This window comes from Zootoca vivipara, chromosome 7 (assembly GCF_963506605.1).
Source record: "Zootoca vivipara chromosome 7, rZooViv1.1, whole genome shotgun sequence".
Taxonomy (NCBI): Eukaryota; Metazoa; Chordata; class Lepidosauria; order Squamata; family Lacertidae; genus Zootoca; species Zootoca vivipara.
In genome coordinates this window covers 56,732,555-56,756,048 of record NC_083282.1, presented here as the reverse complement: position 1 = coordinate 56,756,048, position 23,494 = coordinate 56,732,555, and the positions used below count along the sequence as shown (strand labels likewise).

The following is a 23,494-nucleotide window of genomic DNA, read 5'->3' as shown; positions in this document are numbered from 1 at the left end:
TTGAACCAGTTTCAGAACCGTGGTAAACTAGAGGCATCCTTTGCTCATGAGCCATGACAAAAGGGATCTGTTCACAAGGCTCCTGCGTATCTTGCCTTAATAAGTTGAGCTACGACAGTCTGAATTGGCCCTATATTGTCGCATGACCAATTTGATAAAACTATTCCAGTCTGCGTTGCAAGCAACAGCCAATTCTGTAGTCAGAATTAAACAAAACAAGTAGATTCTCAGAGGACTGGGATAAGGATATGATGCTCCCAAACAAGGAATTCCTGAAGTGGCAGATTCTAACTGGTGAACATCAAGGGTGGTGAATCATGTTCCACTGCTTGATGTAAAAAGGGAAGGGCCGCCCTGCTCTGCCGCTACTACCTAGCTGTTTCTGACACCACTGCAGGTCCTGCCACATTTGCCACTGGCGGAGAAGCGCCATTGCCATCAGAGCTGATTTCAGACAAGATGGTGCCGATCTGGGGTGAGATATTGCCCCAAAGTGACATGATCTTGCCCAAAATCGGCACCAGTAGTGGTAGTGCTTCTCCATCACTGACAGAAGTGATGGGGCAAGTGGGTCACCAGTGTGAGTGCTACCTGGGGAGGGGGGCTACTGGTGCCTAAGGCAGTGGTCTCACCCTCCCTAATGGCTGGCCCAGCTATTAAACATGCAGGGGCTTATGTACAACCAATATATAGTGAGAACTTTGTTTTTTCAACACAAAGTACCTGTAAATCTTTGGATTGTATCCAGCCAAGTAATTTTGTAAGTAGAACAACTTCTGTTTACACAATGGAGCTTCTGCCAGAGAAGATTTTGGGATATGTGAGGGTGGATTAAAGTTTTGTTGCACAAGTGCAAGTCATTCCACTCACACAGTGACTTAGTTGACTTCAGCCTGTTGCTCCTTGGCATTTAAATCCACCCCATTTTCTTATTCCCTTGTTGCATGAAGTGGTTCCAGAATCACTTCCATCTTGAATGCCCCCCCAAAATATTGCTGCTTGTAGCCATTCAGCAAGCATTTTAAGGAGAGGCCTTGGGAGGGCACTAAAGCCCCTCTAGCAGCCAGTGAGAAATGTTAGCAACACACTCGTATCTCAGACACCACTCAAACCGTTGGGCTTTGGCAGCAAACCTGACTTCCCTTATCAGCAAAGATACCTTTGAAGTGGTTGGCAGGCTTCCATCCACTGCTCAAACAAATGAGACCCTTCCTCGTATCACAGCCCTGAAAAGGATCTCTTCATTGTGAGATAGGAAGAGAAAAACTCAATTAGATTAAGTCAGACCATATTGAAGGCTTCTTGCAACAGCAGCAGAACTTGACAGCCCAGGCTGAGGAGGACAGAAATCTGAAAAGCTTCATAAAAACCCAAATATAAATTGCTTCTGGAAGTTTGGAAGTTAATCATATTACAGACAAACATGCCAGAGCCTGACAGGCAGTATGCCTGCACCATCCTTGTAACACCTTCCCTTCAAAACAAGAAGAATCTTGCAGGAAGAGACAAGAGAATTTGTTGTGGCCTGCACATTTCTCACTGGAGGGCTGGGCTACCTACTTCCACACATTTCACAGAAAAGTCACAGCTGCGTTTTGCTGTTAAGTGCATAAAAAGGCAGGACCCTTCTTTATGGGATCTATTGCGATGTCAGGATTCACAGACAATAGCTGTGACAGGATGCATCTTCCAGGCTCTGAGAAAATGACCACAGGCTGTGACTGTGCCTCGTGCAGACCTTATCACAGCTACACAGGCCTATGTAGCCAGAAGGGTAGATTATAGTGGCAGACTTCTCTTCTAACTATCCTTGAAAGGGGGCTTTGCTCCACCGGGTGCAGAATGCAGCAGCTCATCTCTCGAGTGAAATGCGCCCTTTGCAATTTGTCACAACCCAGCTTCAATTCCAGCACTTTGTGCTTCTGGAAACCATCCGCAAATGAATCAGAATGAGCTTTTCAAATCTGGTAAGCTAGATACAGGGACCAGCCTTCTCCCTTCCAGGATATGTCGTTTTTGTCCCCATCTGGAAAATACATTCTTTTGCATGCATCTTTAATTGCACATGGACATTATATGAAATGGATCAATGGATCCCTTCATGGATCAATGCCTTGTCGTGGCGAAGGGGCTTGACTAACTCAGAGAAGCTATGAGCTATGCCATGCAGGGCCACCCAAGATGGACAGGTCATAGTGGAGAGTTTTGACTAAACGTGATCCACCTGGAGAAGGAACTGGCAAGCCACTCCAGTATCCCTGCCAAGAAAACTCCATGGACAAAGACAACAGGCATATAAAAGTTATGACGCTGGAAGATGAGCCCCTCAGGTCGGAAGGCGTCCAACATGCTACTGAGGAAGAGCGGAGGACAAGTACAAGTAGATTCAGAGCTGATGAAGCGGCTGGGCCAAAGCCGAAAGGACGTTCAGTTGCGGATATGCCTGGAAGGGAAAGGAAAGTCCGATGCTGTAAAGAAAAATATTGCATAGGAACCTGGAATGTAAGAACCATGAATGGAGGTAAGCTGGATGTGGTCAAAAATGAGATGACAAGAATAAATATCGACATCCTGGGCATCAGTGAACTAAAATGGAAGGGAATGGGCGAATTCAGTTCGGGTGACTATCATATCTACTACTGTGGGCAAGAATCCTGTAGAAGAAATGGAGTGGCCCTCATAGTCAACAAAAGAGTGGCAAAAGCTGTAATGGGATGCAATCTCAAAAATGACAGAATGATCTCGATACGAATCCAAGGCAGACCTTTTAACATCACAGTAATTCAAGTTTATGCACCAACTACCGGTGCTGAAGAAAGTGAAATTGACCAATTCTATGAAGACCTACAACACCTTCTAGAAATGACACCAAAGAAGGATGTTCTTCTCATTACAGGGGATTGGAATGCTAAAGTAGGGAATCAAGAGATAAAAGGAACAACTGGCAAGTTTGGCCTTGGAGTTCAAAATGAAGCAGGGCAAAGGCTAATAGAGTTCTGTCAAGAGAACAAGCTGGTCATCACAAACACTCTCTTCCAACAACACAAGAGACGACTCTACACATGGATATCACCAAATGGGCAGCATCAAAATCAGATTGATTATATTCTCTGCAGCCAAAGATGGAGAAGCTCTATACAGTCAGCAAAAACAAGACCTGGAGCTGACTGTAACTCAGATCATCAGCTTCTTATAGCAAAATTCCAGCTTAAACTGAAGAAAGTAGGAAAAACCACTGGGCCAGTAAGATACAATCTGAATCAAATGCCTTATGAATACACAGTGGAAGTGAGGAACAGGTTTAAGGATTTAGATTTGGTGGACAGAGTGCCTGAAGAACTATGGATGGAGGCTCGTAACATTATACAGGAGGCAGCAACGAAAACCATCCCAAGGAAAAGGAAATGCAAGAAAGCAAAATGGTTGTCCAACGAGGCCTTACAAATAGCGGAGGAGAGGAGGCAAGCAAAATGCAAGGGAGATAGGGAAAGATACAGGAAACTGAATGCAGATTTCCAAAAAACAGCAAGGAGAGACAAGAGGGTCTTCTTAAATGAGCAATGCAAAGAAATAGAGGAAAACAATAGAATGGGGAAAACCAGAGATCTGTTCAAGAAAATTGGAGATATGAAAGGAACATTTCGTACAAAGATTACCATAATCAAGGACAAAAGTGGTAAGGACCAAACAGAAGCAGAAGACATCAAGAAGAGGTGGCAAGAATACACAGAGGAATTATACCAGAAAGATATGGAGGTCTCGTACACCCCAGGTAGTAGGGTTGCTGACCTTGAGCCAGACATCTTGGAGAGTGAAGTCAAATGGGCCTTAGAAAGCACTGCTAATAACAAGGCCAGTGGAAGTGATGATATTCCAGCTGAACTATTTAAAATTTTAAAAGATGATGCTGTTAAGGTGCTACACCCAATATGCCAGCAAGTTTGGAAAACTCAGCAATGGCCAGAGGATTGGAGAAGATCAGTCTACATCCCAATTCCAAAGAAGGGCAGTGCCAAAGAATGCTCCAACTACCGCACAATTGCGCTCATTTCACACGCTAGCAAGGTTATGCTTAAAATTCTACAAGGCAGGCTTAGGCAGTATGTGGACCGAGAACTCCCAGAAGTGCAAGCTGGATTTCGAAGGGGCAGAGGAACCAGAGACCAAATAGCAAACATGCGCTGGATTATGGAGAAAGCTAGAGAGTTCCATAAAAACGTCTACTTCTGCTTCATTGACTATGCAAAAGCCTTTGACTGTGTCAACCACAGCAAACTATGGCAAGTTCTTAAAGAAATGGGAGTGCCTGATCACCTCATCTGTCTCCTGAGAAATCTCTATGTGGGACAAGAAGCTACAGTTAGAACTGGATATGAAACAACTGATTGGTTCAAAATTGGGAAAGGAGTACGACAAGGTTGTATATTGTCTCCCTGCTTATTTAACTTATATGCAGAATTCATCATGTGAAAGGCTGGACTAGATGAATCCCAAGCAAGAATTAAGATTGCCGGAAGAAATATCAACAACCTCAGATATGCAGATGACACAACCTTGATGGCAGAAAGTGAGGAGGAATTAAAGAACCTTTTAATGAGGGTGAAAGAGGAGAGCGCAAAATATGGTCTGAAACTCAACATCAAAAAAACCAAGATCATGGCCACTGGTCCCATCACCTCCTGGCAAATAGAAGGGGAAGAAATGGAGGCAGTGAGAGATTTTACTTTCTTGGGCTCCTTGATCACTGCAGATGGTGACAGCAGTCACGAAATTAAAAGACGCCTGCTTCTTGGGAGAAAAGCAATGACAAACCTAGACAGCATCTTAAAAAGCAGAGACATCACCTTGCCGACAAAGGTCCGTATAGTTAAAGCTATGGTTTTCCCAGTAGTGATGTATGGAAGTGAGAGCTGGACCATAAAGAAGGCTGATCGCCAAAGAATTGATGCTTTTGAATTATGGTGCTGGAGGAGACTCTTGAGAGTCCCATGGACTGCAAGAAGATCAAACCTATCCATTCTTAAGGAAATCAGCCCTGAGTGCTACCTGGAAGGACAGAAGCTGAGGCTCCAATACTTTGGCCACCTCGTGAGAAGAGAAGAATCCTTGGAAAAGACCCTGATGTTGGGAAAGATGGAGGGCACTAGGAGAAGGGGACGACAGAGGACAAGATGGTTGGACAGTGTTCTCGAAGCTACGAACATGAGTTTGACCAAACTGCGGGAGGCAGTGCAAGACAGGAGTGCCTGGCGTGCTATGGTCCATGGGGTCACGAAGAGTCGGACACGACTAAACAACAACATTATATGAAAGCGTGCTATTTATTAAATGTATATGCTGCCCCTCCTCCCAAAAGAGTCCCCGCAGCAAGCACATCTGTGATAAAACAATACAATTAAAAGTAACATAAAAATTCAGCAGGTGTACCTGTTTTCAGTTAAAACAGGGTAACAAAGGCACCTGGTCAAATGTAAACAGGCAATGAGTTGTAAACTGGTTTAATGTAAATGGGAGCAGATGCTGTCACATTAAAGCAGTAACTCATATCACAAGTGGATGTTTCTCCCCCTTGCTTTTTGCAGATCACCTGCTAGTGGGACTTCTCTTGTGCACATTGCCTATAAATTACAGTTGTACCTTGGATCCCGAACGCCTTGGTACTCGGATGTTTTGGCTCCTGAATGCCACAAACCCAGAAGTGAGTATTCCAGTTCGCAAATGTTCTTTGGAACCCGAACGTCTAGGGCTTCCGCGCTTTGGTTTCCGAACATTTTGGAAGTCGAACGCACTTCTGGAATGGATTCCATTAGACTTCCAAGGTATGACTGCACAGGCTTTTTGCCACCCCTACTGGGGGGGGGATGCTTGCAAAGTGGTACTTATCCCCCCATGGGGGTGGGAAGAAGCCTACATTTTACACGCAGTGTGTGTGAGTCCTTCCAGCAATGGATCTGCATTTTTTGCAGAGCTGCTGCTGGAGGAACTCCTCACACGTGATGCCTTCTTTCTCCTCCAACCTTTCCCCACCACAGGGCAGAAAGAACCACTTCCCCCTCCCCACCCCTTAAACAGCCAATGCTAGAGATTTAAAAGTCATTTGTGTACTATTGCATGAATAGTTATGGACAGGTAGGTGACTACACCCATCTGCAGAATTTGGCCTGTGAGGCTGATCCTGTTAAGGATCTGGCCCACAAACCCCAAAGTTTCTCATCCCTGCATTAAGGGATTTATATACCAATAGTAGCACCCTGAACAATTCCCGGTAGCAAACTAGAACTAGTGCAGATCACTGGGCGCAGTTGTAATATGCTGACAGACTTTTGTTCCTGTCAGCAATCATGTTGCAGCATTTTACACGAACTGCAGCTTCCAAATTAAGTGCAAGGGAAGCACCATATTGTAGCAATCCCCTTTGGAAGATACCAATGCCTCAATCACTGTGGTCAAGCTGTCCCAGTCCAGGAACTTTCAAAATTGTCTTAACAGTCAAAGCCTGGTAAGTTAAAGGCACTCCTAGCCATTGAGGCCACTTGGGCTTCCAGTGACAATGCTGAATCCTGCAGCTGCCCCAGGCTGGTCCTTCAAAGGGAGTGCAATCCCATACAGAGCAGGAACCAGCTAATTTCTTGGACCCAAGACCCACTTGCCCACAGAGCACAGCTTATTTCCCCCTAGTGTGACATACATCTTGATGTTTTTCTTCACCCTGGATTGCTCTTAGATCATTGAATCATAGAGTTGGAAGGGACCACGAGGAGCATCTAAGTCCAACCCCCTGCAATGCAGGAATCTTTTGCTCCCAAGGTCTGGCTCAAACCCACAATCCTGAGATTGTCTCATGCTCTACCAACTGAGCTAACTTTTGGAAATCATTCATTAGTTATGGCACAGATACCCGTAACACTGAAAAGTGTGATCAGTTGACTTCTGTAAATAGCCCCTATGTAAACAATTGAAATACTTTATTTGCAGCCACACTCACCCAGTGGCTGCCAAAGCATGAATCTCTTATTTAACAAAAATTACAAACATCAACATTGTTTATGTGCTGGATTTGAAGTACACAATCTTGCAACAACAACAAAATGAAGTTGGAACAAATTGCAATTTAATGTCTAGTCCATTTGCAAAACAGCTGGAAATCAACTATCTTATTTCCCTTGAATAATATCTGAAGGGGTTATTTTTTAATAAAAGCTGCTTTCAGACATTTAGATGGCATGTAGCAAGTACAATTATACATACTAAATGAAGCACTTAGAAATGGTGTGATATGTACAGTGCTGCTTTCTTTCATAATTCTACATTGAGACACTGGCTATTCGCTGGTTAACAAATCAGCCCCTTAAGCGCTTTGATATTTGGGCTTTATCAGTAGTCTTGTGCTAGTTCACACTTGTCAGGTTGATTGGGATGCAGGAAATTGAGAGAGCTTTCCAGCAAAGAGCACAATCACCAGTGGCTCTGGGTTCAGTCACAAACTATTTCCATTCCGCATATCACATGTCAGTCTGAGAAAGGTTCCCCAGGAGGGACTGGTGCAAAGAATTATGTGCTAGTGACACATAGCAAGCATAAAGAGAGTTAACAGAAGAAACTATCCTGGCATTTGACCAACTTGGCAAACCTGTTATCTGGATACTAAATTCTAAAGCTCCTGTCTTTGCACAACTTGTGGAAAACAAACTAAGAGATATTTTCATGTACCATTTAAAATCATGCTATCTATATTTGTGAGGGATAAGAGCTACCGACAGCCCCCTCCCATCCTGAATACCAGCTCCTCCCCCAGCGGGGAGGGGGAGACTTCGAGTGGTGATTCAGGAAGTGGAAACAGGAGCTTGAGTACCCTAGCGGAGCACAGGCACCGCCGGGGAAAGGAACAGGGAAGCAGGGAGACGGTGGGAAAGAGGCCGATCCCAGCTACCCCGGAATTGCGTAAGAAGCGCTGGGGGGAGGAGATTCAGTATGCCAAGATTACTTTGTTGGAGGAAAACGCGCGAACCGCCATTCGGAGGTTCTGTGGGAGACTGACAATATGTACTACCATCTGTAAATAGCACTGTTTTCAGCACTGTAAATACACAGCACCAATAAAAGGATAAAATGCAGAGCTGTGTGGAGTCGTTACTCTGAAGTAGCCCACCCAGGCCACTGTGACAATATTAATTTTCTGTTCCCATAGTAGGCTACTTCAATGTTGCACTTTTTCTTAGCAATGTAACTTCTTTCCAGTCCACCATTTCATTCTTTATAATAAGAAAAAAAGTAGGAAAGGGAGGGTAATTCAATTTTCCCTTGCTACTACCGGTAGACCTAACTTAGTGCATGGGGTGGGGGACCTAGTCCAGCCTTCTCCAACATGATACCTTCCAGATTTTTTTTTTTAAAAAAACTACTGTTCCCATCGTCCCTGACCACTGGCCAGGCTAGCCAGAGCTGCTGGGAGTTGGAGTGCAACAACATATGAGCAGCGCCCAGTAGGGAAGGCTGCCCTAGAATGTGCAGGGCAACCTATACAGAAGCCTCTGGCAGGTTGCAAAGGTGCAAATTGGTGGCATCATGAGCAAAGCACCCCCAACACCACCCAACCTCACAGCACAGTTCAGAAGTAGCTGTTCAGAAGTAACCGGACCTCATCTCCTTAGCTTCTGCACAGTGGTGGCCAACAGAGCATGTTGCCACTACTGCCAGAAAAAATGCACAAGCTCTGTATTTTTCAATAGGGAGGATTTAAGCCAGGCATCCCTAAACTGTGGCCCTCCAGATGTTTTGGCCTACAACTCCCATGATCCCTAGCTAACAGGACCAGTGGTTGAGGAAGATGGGAATTGTAATCCAAAACATCGGGAGGGCCGAAGTTTGGGGATGCCTGATTTAAGCAAAGACTTAATCCCAAGAAAGCATGCACTGGATTGTAGCCTGAGTCACTCATTTTTCCATACAATATGTAAACAGTCAAACCTCGGATCCTGAACACCTCAGTTTCAGAACGTTTTGGCTCCCAAACACTAAAAACCCAGAAGTAAATGCTCCGGTTTTCGAAAGCCAAACATCCAACACTGCTTCTGCTGAGTGCAGGAAACTCCTGCAACCAATCGGAAGCCTTGCCTCGGTTGTCGAACATTTCAGAAGCCGAACAGGCTTCCAGAACAGATTACGTTCGACAACCAAGGTTTTAATGTAACTAATAAGAGTGTAGTGAAAGAATGCCATTTTCCTTTGAATGGCAGCTACGCAGTTAAAACTACAGATGTCTTTGTGGAAGTGCAGGCAAAGTTAAAGAAATATCCAAACTCTAGATTAATTTGCTACTTTTTATATTTTATCTATCCTCCAAGATGCTCAGGGTGGCAAACATCATTCTCCCAAGTGAGGCTAAGAGATAATGACTGCTCCAATATAAACTAGTAAATTGATGTAGTTTTGAACCCAGGTCTCCCTGGTCCTGGTCCAGCGCTCTTAACCCAGGGATGGGGTCAAGGGATAATGGGAGTTGGGTCCAACAACATCTGGAGAGCCACTGGTTCTCCATTCCTGCTCTAACCACCACTGCACATGGGTGTCTGATCACCAAATTACAGTGAAATTAACCAAGTGGGGGTGGGGACAATGCTTCCAACACAGCTACCTACCTGTAACTATGTTATATCAGACCACCTTCCCAAAGAAATCCTTTGTGCTTGCCAGCCAGCCAATTTGTTTTTCTTGTTGTCCTCAAGAGCATAATGTAGAAACATTACTTATCCTCCATGAAGATTAAGGGAAATTAAAGGGTCCCTGTTACTCAATAATCCCTTCTAAGTACTTAATCAATGATAATTTAATTAGCAAAAAGTTTCAGAAGGTCAAATAAAGCTGTTACTTTCACATAACTTGGAAACAAATGGTACTGCCATCTCCGCTTCAGGAAACACAGGCATTTCAGAATGTCAAATGAGCACATAGGCCTGAAGGGTGCTAGTCATACCCTTCAACATTCCAGATAGGATTATAGGACAATGCAATGCCTTTAAGTATCCTCTGCTACTAGGGTTTTTGACTAATTATGCTATCTGAAATTTCTCCCCTGTATTTGTTTATTGTTATTTTAGTTATTTTTTTTCTGGTTAGCCAGCTTCAACTTTTTAGAAAAGGCAGGGTGTGCATGTTTAAACCAAAAAATAAACAAGTATCAGATAACGCACATACCCATATTCAGTGACTTCATAATCACTTGTTATTACTACCGTATTAAACTTTTCCAGATGGTTTTAAAAAGGGGGGAAGTTAGACATGATCCCATGCATGCCAACCCTGATCTAGAGGCTGCCACACCATACCTAGCCATACTTAATACCGGTAAATGGAAGGGATAATCCACTCACTTTCTTTTTTCCCCTTTTAAAATGAAGCAATGATAAGGGGGAGGGGTAGTTTTGAAGAAGTCTGTTTCCCTCCCTGTCCACTGCCCTGCTTCATAAAGAGCTACTTCACAACTGCCACAATTACATTTTATAGAAAGGGAGCGCTCTGCCTGATTATAAAACATGTATAATAGTCCCAGCCTCAAAGTATTGCCTAGTGGGTGCAATAAGATCACTCTGAAAGCCACTTGCATTTGAGAAGCACAGCAGGACACCAATGGAAGTAATTACACTATTGTAATCTTGATTCTCTTGTGCTAGGAGGCTGCTGTTAGGGTAACTCTTGCTCACTTAGGATTCTGCCAGGACAAGTATCTCAAAGTACTCGGGTCCTTAACCATTTGGGTCTTTAAAAAGATCAAAACCAGCACTTTGAATTGAGCCCAGGAGCTAATTAGTAACTCAATGAAAAACAGAACATCTGAGTGACATGTTTGACCTACCGTATATTCTGGCGTATAAGACAACTTTTGAACCCCGCAAAATCTCTTCAAAAGTTGGGGGTCGTCTTATACGCCGGGTATAAGATCTGTGGCCGCCGCATACGGTGGGGGAGCTCAAAAACGGCCGCGGCCGCATCCCCGTCGTATGCGGCGACCGTGTAAGCAGCTGCCACTTTCTTTCCTTGCAGGAAAAGGGGAGGCGCGGGGCTTTCCTCCCTCCTCCCTGCATGGAAAGAAAGCAGCAGCCACTTACATGTATGTAAGCGGCTGCTGCCTTCTTTCCTTGCAGGAAGAGGGGACGTGCGGGGCTTTCCTCTCTCTCTCCCCCCCCCCTCACCTTGGTGCCAGGAAGAGATACAGAAATATACGGTACTAACCAAAACCTTTGGGAAAACCTCCATGACAGTTGACAATGTTTCTCATTGTTGACATTTTATTCATTTAAATCTTTGGACTGGAGAGAAGATTTTCGTAGTGTGTGTTAGAAGTTTGGGAGATACTCGTTACAGCGAGTATATCCCAAACTCTATATTTTGACTGGAAAAGTTGGGGGTCGTCTTATACGCCCAGTCGCCTTATATGCCGGAATATAAGGTATGTGCCCAAATCAACAGCCTGCTAGCTTCATACTGGTTCAACTATAATTTCCAACCAGTCTTTAGTCACAGCTCCACATACAGCACATAACAGTAATCCAATTCAGATGCAACAAGGGGACAAATTCACTTGTGTTATGTTACTAAAAGCCATCTCTGAAGCTATGAAATAATGCATGTAGCAATAAAAGCATTACCTTTTTGAAAAGTCGCCCAGAATCTTCACTGACTTGAACAAACCGAGGGATGATGTTGTTCAGGTAGATGTCACTTAAGGTGGTGTGGTCCCTGCTCTCCCGCTTCACCTGGTTTAAAAGGAGGTTCCAGCAATTGACAGGTGAAAGAACATTCTGATCCTTCCTGCAGGGAAAGCAGAACCAAAGTATTAATTTTATCCTCGTCTTTTTCCATAGGAGATGCAATACAATATACTGAACTTTTCCAATGTACCACTGTATAGTAGTAATGTGTATGTACTGTGAAACACTGAAGTTTGCAAAATGCAAAAATTGAGGCAGTTATCAGGAATTAAAGCACAACTTTTACAACAATTTACAATTCCAGTTGCTGGAAACTATGGGAGGGAAGATTGCTTTTGTGCTCATGTTGTGATCCCTCGCTTCTCACAGGCATCTGGAAGGCCAATGTAAGAAAAGAATGCTGGACTAGATGGGCCATTGGCCTGATCCAGCAGGCTATTCGTATGTCCTTATGTACACAACCTGCTGCTGCCATGAGTGCTGGAAGGAAGACCGCTCCCTGCTGCAAGGCCCATTTTCACCTGGCCTAGGGGGACGGAGCCCAGACTCACCCTGAACAGCTAAAAGCCTCCTGGGAGTCCACTGGGACATCGCTAGATAGATACCTAGCCATATAGATATAGATATAGATCAAACCATCTTTAAAGACTATTGTTCTTTGTTATTTATACATCATTTTTCACCAGAAAGGTCTTAAAGTAGCTCCCAGTGACAATAAATCCCAACTGAACATTCCACTGTAAGCCACTAAACCCTGTAAAATTAAGCCAAATAAGATTTAAAAAATACAATACAATAAAATAAATATTGTTTCATTCTGTTTCGGAATGATCACCTTTAGGGTGAAGTATCACAAAAGCTCCTGATGGCTTTGCCAGCAATCTCTTTCCACCAATCTGTACAAACCAGATTTCAACAAGGTTATATCTGTAAATCAACCCTAGTAGAGAAACATTAGATGACATGCTGAGAGAAAGTTACAAGTCCGCTACCTGAGGACCTTGTGAACTGTAGCCTTCCAGAAACTGAATGTTCAATATCAGGGAACAGAAAGCAGGGCGGTAACTTTCTCAGAACAATGACCACAATCATTTCTTCTCAGAGCAGCCAGGAGGCACATCTCACGACAGAATGTTTAACAAATGCTCACTAACTCACCATTTATCCTGACAGCAAAGTATTAATAAAAATAACAGGGCTTTAAAATACAACACACCACTGGCCTATATAAATAAACAACTTCCCTGGGCTCTCTTAGGACACTAGTGTCACCCTATGATTCTTTTTCTTTGCAAGGAGAATGGCTGCATAGCACCTTACAATAATCTACACTGAATTTTTTTTATTAAAAAACCCCAGCTATAACATAGAAAGAGAAACAGTGTCAAAACCTCTCACTCTGTTCTCCTATAATGTGTTCTCCTCATTGCTACGGCCTCCACAAAATCTTAGCAGAAAAGCACACAAATGAAAATTAGGGCTGTTAAACCACTGAGCCTAGGGCTTGCCGATCAGAAGGTTGGCAGTTCAAATCCCCGCGGCGGGGTGAGCTCCCGTTGCTTGGTCCCAGCTCCTGCAAACCTAGCAGTTCGAAAGCATGTCAAAGTGCAAGTAGATAAATAGGTACCGCTACAGCGGGAAGGTAAACGGCATTTCCGTGTGCTGCTCTAGTTCGCCAGAAGCGGCTTTGTCATGCTGGCCACATGACCTGGAAGCTGTACGCAGGCTCCATTGGCCAATAATGTGAGATGAGCGCCGCAACCCCAGAGTCGGTCACAATTGCACCAAATGGTCAGGGGTCCCTTTACCTTTACCTGCTTATCTGGGAGCCCACTTAGACACTAGGTCAAGACCCTTTTAATTTTCAGTTACAAAAATTAAATGATGACAGAGTGGTCATCACCCATTTGCCATCTCTTATTAGTAAGACAACCACAGTCATAGTGGGGATAGGATTCAGAACATGGGTTTTTTGGCCCCAACTGGCCAAAAGTCCATAGTCCACCCTGGCATCCATGGATTATCACAGAGGTGCAATTCACAGCAGGGGTCAAGCAGCAGCCAGGGGTGAATGCTGTCTATAATGGAGTCCAGTGATATCTTCTCCCCAAGGTGTTTAAGACAAAAATCAAATGCAAGACTGTGCATATTCTGTCTTCCTCTCAACCATCAAAATTCTGCACAAACGAAGCCTCAGTTCATTGATGGGGTTGCATTATGCAAAGTTAGTAAGTGTACATATATCTTGCAACAATTTCTTTCTTTCTTTCAAGAGAAGTTTTTCCATTCTCTATATTATATTATATTATATTATATTATATTATATTATATTATATTATATTATATTATATTATATTATATTATATTCTCTCCATGCCCTGCATGATTATCTTGTCACCTCTGACTTGCCTTTTCTCTAAACTAAAAAGTCCCAAATGCCAAAACCTTTCCTCACACAGGAAAGTCGTTCCATCGCCTTAATCATTTGGGGGCTCTATTCTTGTCCCTTGGAAAGGCCCAAGGCAGGTCCAGGCAGCCTAGTCATTCAAGGTCTTCTGTGCCACCATAAGGGTAAAAACTCACTTTTCTAAAATTAAAGCAGAGGTTTGATAGCTACCATTTTATGCACAGCAAATGTGTAGAAAACATATAACCCTGTAAGTAGGCAAAGAAAAATGGGTAGGGAAAACTCAGTGTAAAAGGCAGGAAGAAGGAAGCAAACATTAATGAGGGTAAAGGAGTAGCTAGGCTGTAGACAACAGGGATGAAGGGTTGCTAAAAGTAAAAAAAAAAGGAGCAAATGGGGACTGGGATGCAGGGCACATCAGGGGACTCTGTAGCAGACTTGGAATAATCCAGGGATTAAGGGGATATTTGTAGTGCTGAAAGAACAGCCTCTGCTTTTGGATTCGTTCAGCAACTATAAGCAGGTGTTATAAAAATCACTGAGAATACAGGATCTTTACTGGATTATTCCAAGGCAGCTACAAGAAGTAGTTCAAGGCAATTATTTTTTCCAAAGGGTTATCTGAATGGTATGATCATCTCAGTTTTAAGTCTGTTTGGGGTTTATATGTCTGTGCAAGCGGAGAATTTTTTGTACACAAATGAGTTTGCTTTAATACCCAGAGAACCAGAACATAATTAGGATAATGTGCAATAGAAAGAGATTTTGATAAAGCTATTAATATGCTTTCTTCTTGTTAGAATTCTTATATTCAAACTTATCTTATTATTTCCTTAGTAAAGCAGAAACCTAGAATTAGCCATGATTTTGTAAATAATTAAGTTGGAATCATAGAACTGTAGCATTCGAAGGGACCCCAAGGGTCATTTAGTCCAACTTCCTGCAATGCAGGAATCTCAACTAGATCATACATGGCAGATGGCCATCCAACCTCTGCTTAATCAATAAGACACCTTTAGCTCTGCTTTATACTCTGAATTTATTTTCCCTTCTAGAAAGCAAAAAAAAAAGAACATATCTCAGGAGGCTGTGGGCTGTTGTGAGAAAAAAAAAATCCATGTAGGCTGTTTAAGAATAAAATCCTTATTTTTTCCAGCATCCTGAGACCTCATTTTGGATGCGCTTCAGTTTTTACATTTCTCCTTCTCTTTCTTGAAAACCAACACATAAGCAATGGGGCCAGCACAGATGTAACTGTGAACTATGGGTTTAATGACTGGGCCACGTGATTTTATACTTCCATTTCCTCTCTGACTCACCAACAAGAAAATGCTCTTGGTTCCTCTTCCCGCATTTCCCATTCTGGTTCTGCAGCACTATCTGACTATTGGTAACTCTGGTTTGGGGTAATCCTAAAGTCCAATTCAGGATCTGGGCAAATCCTGCAGCACATTCCTAATCCCAAGCCATGAATAATGACAGAGGTCTACAATTTTTCACTGGTCTTGCACACCAAGCTGAATAAATAAATAAAGTGCAGTCACTAGGCCGCTTCCCCACCTGTCAAGTCCTTCTAGCTTTTGTCAATGGGAAAGGCTTGCGTGGAACTGTGGCTTGCTGGTTTGGCCCTTCATGACTACCGTAAGTCTCTCTGAGGGCCTTGGCCATGCAGCTGCCAAACAGTCCTAGGCCGTCCTCTCAGTTCTGGAGCTAGAGAGTTGTCAGGGATCTGCAACAGACAATTTTATTTGTCTAGCTTTGAAGTTAATAGGAAAGTCAGCTATTCATCCCACTTTTTGGAGGGCAGTGTCGCACTTGGAGTGGCAAGCGGATATTCTGAAGCCTGTTTAAAGGCAGACTCCTTCTCTGGAAGTTGTGGTCTTCATCTGCTGTGGCTGCCATCTTTGTTATTCTACGCATGCGCTAAATATGCACATTTGTGCAGAGAGGGGCGTTTAAGGCTGCCTGCCAGCTGAAGAATGCTTTTTCTACACATACTACTTTGAAAAGATACTGCAGCCTGTCAGCAACAAACACCATGGAGGAGGGTAGGTATTACAAAAGCTGTATACTGCCTGGCTAAAGCAAGAGCAGTAACTCAGATAATAGCAGGTAGGAAGGTCACTTACAAGTCTCAATAAACTGTGTCAGTGTGGTGTTGTTGTGGTTAGAGTACTGGACTAGAACCTGGGAGACAAGAGTTCAAATAAGAGTTCAAAGCTTGCTAGGTGAGCTCAGGCCAGTCACTGCCTCTCAGCCTAGCCTACCTCACAGGGTTGTTGTGAGGCGAAAGCTGAGTGGAGGGGAAGTATGTAAACCACCTTGAGCTCTGTAAAAGGAGCTGTCATCAGACACCTTCCCAGGAGATTGTACTTCTGATTTTCTAACTTGCCTAGATTAGTTTCCCTTTATCATTTGTTTACATCCACTCTTTTTTCCACTGTATTGTGTAATACTTGGAAGGGACAATAATAAAAATATTGTTTTAAGCCAGACTATGGCAGGAATGTTTCCAACAGCTGTAGAATTCACTTTAAAGCTCATGTGGAATTAAACAGAGGAGGGTGTTTCTCCCCACTAAAGCAAGCCACACAAAATCTTCCTTTTAAAAATGTGAAAGAGGGTGGGAAGAGAACAGTTGGGCATCCAAATCAGAGGACACAATTATCAAACAGGCTGATTCATCCTAAAGATCATGAGGATAGCTGGCAACACACACTTCCACTGGCGCACAGCCATGCTTTCTGGTAATACAAAAAGTATGAAACTCATTTGCGGGGTTGCCTTCTTTGCATACTGACGGGACACACCACATGTAGAAGGATAGAAGCCTCTGGCGCAAGAGAAGAAAAGAGTCTTCCACAACTCAATATAGAAAGAACACCCAGTGAGTCTTCCCACTCCTGACTAAAAGCAGATAAAGAGCGGGTAGCTGCCAATTCCATAATTACAAAACCATTACAAAAGACCATTGAGCACAGTGTTCTCGATTAGGGATCAAATATCCCACCAGATATTTCTCAAATTTCCAAACTCAGCATTTCCACATGGTTTGTCAGGACCCATTTGTGCTGCATGGGAAGTCCAATGTGTACAGATGGCACCAGAAATATAGCAGCAAACAAAGGTGGACTAATTCTCACGACCACACTATTTACAACTCAACTAGAACTGATATGATAAAGGGCAGGGGTAGATCACAACTCCTATCCTCTACAATTCCCGTCCTGGCCTTGCTAGTTGGAGTTGATGGTTATTGGAGTCCAATGACATGTGGAGGCCCAGAGGTTCCCCACAGCTGGTATACTAGTGGACTAGGACCAATGACACCTGGGTTTAAATCCCTGCATGGGTGTGAAACATATTGGGTGTTCATAGACTCATTACTCTCTCTCTCTCTCTCTCTCTCTCTCTCTCTCTCTCTCTCTCTCTCTCTCTCTCTCTCTCATTCTAATCCAGGCTTGCTCAAACTCGGCCCTCTATATGTTTTTGCATACAACTCCCATGATCCCTAGCTAGAAGGACCAGTGGCCAGGGATGATGGGAATTGTAGGCTCAAAACATCTGGAGGGCCGAGTTTGAGGAAGCCTAATCTAGTTCAACTCATAAGGTTATTATAATGATAAAATAGAGGGGCATATCCTCTTGATATTTTCAGAAGGAGGCTAAGGTAAACATGTATAAAGAACAAATAGTTTGCACCTCTAAACCAGTATAAATTGTTCACACACGCATACACAAAGAGATAGCAGTTCCTCTACTACATGCACAGAATAATCAGCCTTTAAGCCAAGATTCATAATTCGTCTTCTGTGTATTTTACTTCATGTTTCAGCTTCTAGGATATATTTTCCACTGTGATGCAAATGCAGCACCATCTTCCTGATGGAGTAGGATGCAGTCCCAAAAAAACAAATCCCTTATTCCATTGTCAGAAGATAACAGAGGTTTCCTGTCAGAAAAATGCTGTTAACTTTCCTAGAAATGTTAGGAATACAGATTACTGTTGACTTCCATTGTTCTTTCCTTAGACGGGGAGGGCGAAGGGGGAGGGAGAGAGAGAGAGAGAGAGAGAGAGAGAGAGAGAGAGAGAGAGAGAGAGAGAGAGAGAGAGAGAGAGAGATTGGATCTGTAGTAAAAAAACAGATTATAGTTTCATTTAAAGAACAAAACACAAGAATGGCACTTTCAAAGCAGCTGATCTGGCAGAGTTTCTTGCCCTGTGAAAAATATCACAGGAAATGACTGAAGTTTGCAATCTGGATTGTTTCAAGGTTCAGTGTGTAAGGGAAGTGAGAGAGCCAGGGTGAAGCAAAACTACTACTTAGCTTTGCTTGCCAAGGAAAGCCAGCACGTACAAGAGGGGGAAATGTTCACATTCCCTGAACTTGTGTATGTATGCTGCTACAACAGACAAAAGCCAACAAAAGGATCAAAAGGCAGCACTCCTCAAACTTGACAATAAGCTGGCTGGGACACACAAGCTCTTTCTTCTTATATAAAAATAGCAAGAGGTCTGCCAGTCTAATGGACTGTACTTATGCTACTCCATAAAGTTTACAGGCTTTGCATTTCTTTAGCCACCTGGCTATGCATTTTCATATGACACTGTGCTAGTGCAAAAGAGCTCGCAGGGGGTCATCTTACAGCAAGTGGTCGATCTGCTCCAATGCAACCCTGGTCAGGATCTATTTTAGCTGCTGTAACATCATAGGCAGATTAAACAGCCTGGGGCTATACAATCAAGAATTAAGGGACACTGGGGACACTTGGGAAGCTGCCTATATATACTGTGGGCTTTCAAATACTACCCTCCACTATGTCATAAGATGCACAATCTTGATATACTACAGACGAACATGTACAACTGACAAAGCCCAGGAGGGTGAAACAAGGTCATTATTCCGGAAATCCTTGTCAAGACTCTGTGGAACTGTAGCAAGCCCCCTTTTGGATTTCATGAATATCCAAAGACATACGTGGAATAGAAACTAGCAAATATTTGGGCTTTGTGAATGAACTGATCTATTGGGACTTCTGTTTACTTTGTTGAACTTTATGTGTTGATTACGTATGAGAGAAATATTTGATATTGTGGAAAATACAGAAGAGCATTATTTATGTGAATGCACAGCCGGTTATGTCTTGTGTGTTTGTTGTACCCTACCAAGACCAGCAGGGCCTTTAGTGTGATTGCTTGCCCCTTGGAATACGCTTCCAAGGACCATTTGTCAGGCACCTGCAGTATTGGCATTTAGGTGCCTGCTTAAAAGTAATCCTTGCCAAACTCGGCACAAGGGTCCATTTATTAATTTTGTATGCTGCCCCACCCCTCATCTGTAGATCTCGGGGCAGTTCAAATCATAAAGATACAAGATAAATACACAAAATACATAATAAAAACAAGAGCAAAACAAAACAATAACCCTCCTCCCTTCCCCTCCACCCCCCCCCCAAGGTAGAAGCATTTAATATGATATATAAATAAAGTGCCATATTTTTCCATCTATAAGACACCCCCATGTATAAGATGCCCCCTATTTGGGGGGACTCAGATTTAAGAAAATGGCCTCAGCACTATCTGTGTATAAGACGCCCCCTAATTTTTGACATAATTTATTAGGGGGGAACCTAGTCTTATACACGGAAAAATATGGTATGTGTGTGTATGTATGTGTGTATAATTAATAAAATATAATATAATATAAATAACTGACAAGCAAGTATCGTGAAGAAGGGGCAGGGTGCAAATGTAAACAGTACAACTGATACTACACATGGTAGCCTGGCATCCTCAAAAATTGATGTATCTCTGGCCATAAGAGGTGGTTGGAAGCTGTGCTCTGATTGCTTCTGAAATTCTCAGGAGCACCTGTCAAGAGACAGAATATGTTTTGAGCTCTTTAAACATTATTTGGGAAATCCATTAATATCCCATAGAAAGGAGATTTAGATAATATTTACAGATCAGAAACCTTTCCTTCTAAAACATCCAAAGAGCAGTTCTGTATTCCCATTGTGCTCTCAGAGAAGCGGGGTTTTTTTTCCTTTGCAAAACAAGCGGCACATTTTAATAGCTTTAAAACGTCACACACTAAAGCTGGAAGAAAGGAATATATTCCCCAACCCACACAAAGCAAGAATGAGGATGGCAGAAGTTTCATTCAAATTTCAACAAAACAAGAGGCACAGCATGGGAGTAGAGATATAAAAATCACTCCTATTTGGGAAACAAAACAAGGCTTTTTTTAAAAAAAAATTAAAAGCTCTCCAAGAACCCACACAGCACTCACGGTCTCATTTTTGGCCAGAGTTTTTAGGACAGAGTAGTGGTGGACTCTTGAGCTGAGCTGGTTTGGAACATCTTACCTCATGTGCCTTAAGGGATTTACATTGTATTTGATGATCTAATCAAAGAACGGGTTAGAACAAACAATGTTAACACTGACCTTGATACTAGATGTTATGAGAATGCGACCTGTTAATAAAACCAGAATAACTTTGCCCATACATAAATGGCATGACAAAGATTCAGAATGTCAGCATTAGCAGGTAAGGGAAATCACGCAACTTCCTTGGGTCAAGGACACTAAAATTTGAAGTCCTAAGTCCACACCTTCTAGGGCAATATGTGCTATCTGGGACTGATGGGAACTGCAGTCCAAATTTCAAAAGCTTGGCACAAGTTTGTGACCTTTTGGTTGATCCTAATTAAGCTATTACCTACGGTAATTGTGGATTTCAGACATTTTTCTTATGGACCAATACGGCTAACTTTACTATCTCATCCCCACTCTGGTCCATATATGAATGTTTCCAAAACAGCAAGTTGCCCGTGCACTCCACTTCAGGCCAGAGACAGAACCAAGACTCGGTTAAATATTGTACAGTCGTACCTTGGATCCCGAATGCCTTGCAAGTTGAACGTTTTGGCTCCCAAATGCTGCAAACCCAGAAGTGAGTGTTCCGGTTTGCAAATTTTCTTTGGAACCCAAACGTCCAACGCAGCTTCTGCAACTTCCAATTGGCTGCAGGAGCTTCCTGCAGCCAATTGGAAGCTGCGTCTTGGTTTCCAAATGTTTTGGAAGTCAAATGGACTTTCCAGAAAGGATTCCGTTTGACTTCCAAGGTACAACTTTATTTCCAGAATGTCACGGAGGAACCGCTTTTGTTTCTTACTCCTAACAGCCCTCAACACAGTCTGAAAAGCCATTTTAGCACCCAGCAGAGACTAATCTAATTATGTCTGCACCACAACTGCTGGAATCCATTTTAAGATTGTTTCCATCTGCTGGTGTCATGCCAGCTTTCCCCTTCTCCTTACTTCTCCACCCCCCTGTTTTAACACCTGGCTTGAGTGAAGCTTTCTGGAAAGTTCCAAAGCTTATTTACTACTTTGTGACATTTTTGAAGGGTCCTTATAAAGGTACAGTATTGCCCTATTGTGTGCTTTGGATCCCTTCCCCCTGAAGGACCAAGCAGGCTATCTTTAGCTTCTGCAGGCATTCATCCTGAACACACAAGGGCAAAAAGTATGCAGGGGGCTGGCTTTCCCCCCAATGTCCTCACATGCACTTGCCCCGTACCCTACACACCCAAAGCTCATGTGTGTTTGGTTGAACACGCTCAGAGAAGCCTCCCTGTGATCAGAAACCCTGCATTATCAGGATTCCAGGCACTGAGGTAGCTTCAAAGCATGTCCATCCAGACTTCTTCAGATGCTCAGACTAAATATGAGAAAGGGTGCGGCAGGTGTACACAGAGTCACTGGGGGTGGCATGCACACACTTCCCCCTTCTTGAGTTCATGAACTCCTGAAGAGGGCTTATGGTTCCCCATCCACCCTGGCATAGCCAGTGTAGGTTAGGAAGGTGGAACAAGGCATCTATTTCAGTAGGCATTGTCATATATTCCTGCAAGAAGCGTGATCTTCTTCCTCTGCTTTGCTAAAGCTAGCAAAACATTTCCTCAAAATTGCCCTTCATGCCTCTGAGCCAAAGAACAGTGTGACGTTGGAAAAACAGGTAGAGGAGTTTATTCACGGCCAGCCTCCCGAGGAGCAGCTTGTCATCATGGAAAGTAACACAGTACACAGTAACACATTTTTTTTAAAAAGGAGAGTGAGGGAAGGAGAGCTTTTTGGAAGAAACTACTGACCATACCACAGTTTGTTTAAAGAAGATCTACCCCACCTTTGTACGATATGAAGTCCTCAGGGCAGCTTACCACTCTAATAGTTTGGGGTTGTTTTGTTTTATTTATTTAACATAATATTAACATAATATTAAAAGCAAGTAAAAAGCAAACAAGGGCAGTTACAGTAAAGGTCTTAAAGGCTTGGTCTAATAATAATAATAATAATAATAATAATAATAATAATAATAATAATATACCTAAATGACATAACCTAGTACCAAAAAGCTAACAATGGTTGTGCCAAGCAAACATGTTTAGGGAGAGAATTGCTCCAAGTCAACCTTTTTATGGAGGTCAAATGTCTCTTTTCATCAAGATGCTTCCCCCACCCTTTTGGAGGGGGGCGGTAAAAACAACCACTGTGTTTCTCATAAAATAAGACACCGCCTTATATTTATTCTACTATATATTTATACGATATATTTATATTGGGGGGTGTCTTATTTTATTTTATTTTATTACCGCTAAGTTGTTGCTGCTGCTCAAGCGCCGACAAAGCACCCAGCAGCGCGCGCCGCAGGGAGCCCCGAGCCAGCGGGACCCGCTGAAGTGCCGACAAAGCGCCCGGCAGCGATGCGCAGAGCGCCCCGAGCCGCAGGAGGAGGAGGATTAAAAGTGCTACAGAGCACTGCTGGGTCCCGCTGGCTTGGGGCGCTCCGCATGGCGCTGCTGGGTACTTTGTTGGCGCTTCAGCGGGGCCCGCAGCACGCACCACGTGGAGTCCCAAGCCAGCGGGACCCAGCAGCGCACCCCGCTGAAGCGCCGACAAAGCGCCCAGCAACACCACACGGAGTACCCCGAGCGGGACCCAGCAGTGCTCTGTAGCACTTTGAATCCTCCTCCTCTTCCTGCGGCTCGGGGCGCTCTGCGCAGCGCTGCCTGGCGCTTTGTTGGTGCTTCAGCTGGGTCCCGCTGGCTCAGGGCTCCACATGGCACGCGCTGCGGACATTGCTGGGTCCCGCTGGCTTGGGGCTCCACGCGGCGCACGCTGCTGGGCATTGCTGGCTCCCGCTGGCTCGGGGCTCCATGCGGCGCGCACTGCTGGGTGTTTTGGCGAGGCCCTCCAGAACTGCACTTAGCACTACGGCTTATTTTCGGGGTATGTCTTATATTTTTTCAACGCATGAAAATCGTGCCATGGCTTATTTTATAGGCACGTCTTATTTTATGAGAAACACGGTAG

General features: G+C 43.6%; 1 protein-coding gene across 7 annotated transcripts in view; it reads right to left on the bottom strand.

The window, feature by feature from the left end:
- SRGAP2 (SLIT-ROBO Rho GTPase activating protein 2) overlaps positions 1-23,494 on the bottom strand; it is a 213,321-nt gene that overhangs the window by 108,436 nt on the left and 81,391 nt on the right. For all 7 annotated transcript variants that reach the window (XM_060277120.1, XM_060277121.1, XM_060277123.1 and 4 more), the window contains one exon: positions 11,646-11,808. In XM_060277120.1, the coding sequence (XP_060133103.1) occupies positions 11,646-11,808 (163 nt within the window). The remainder of the gene's footprint in view (positions 1-11,645; positions 11,809-23,494) is intronic.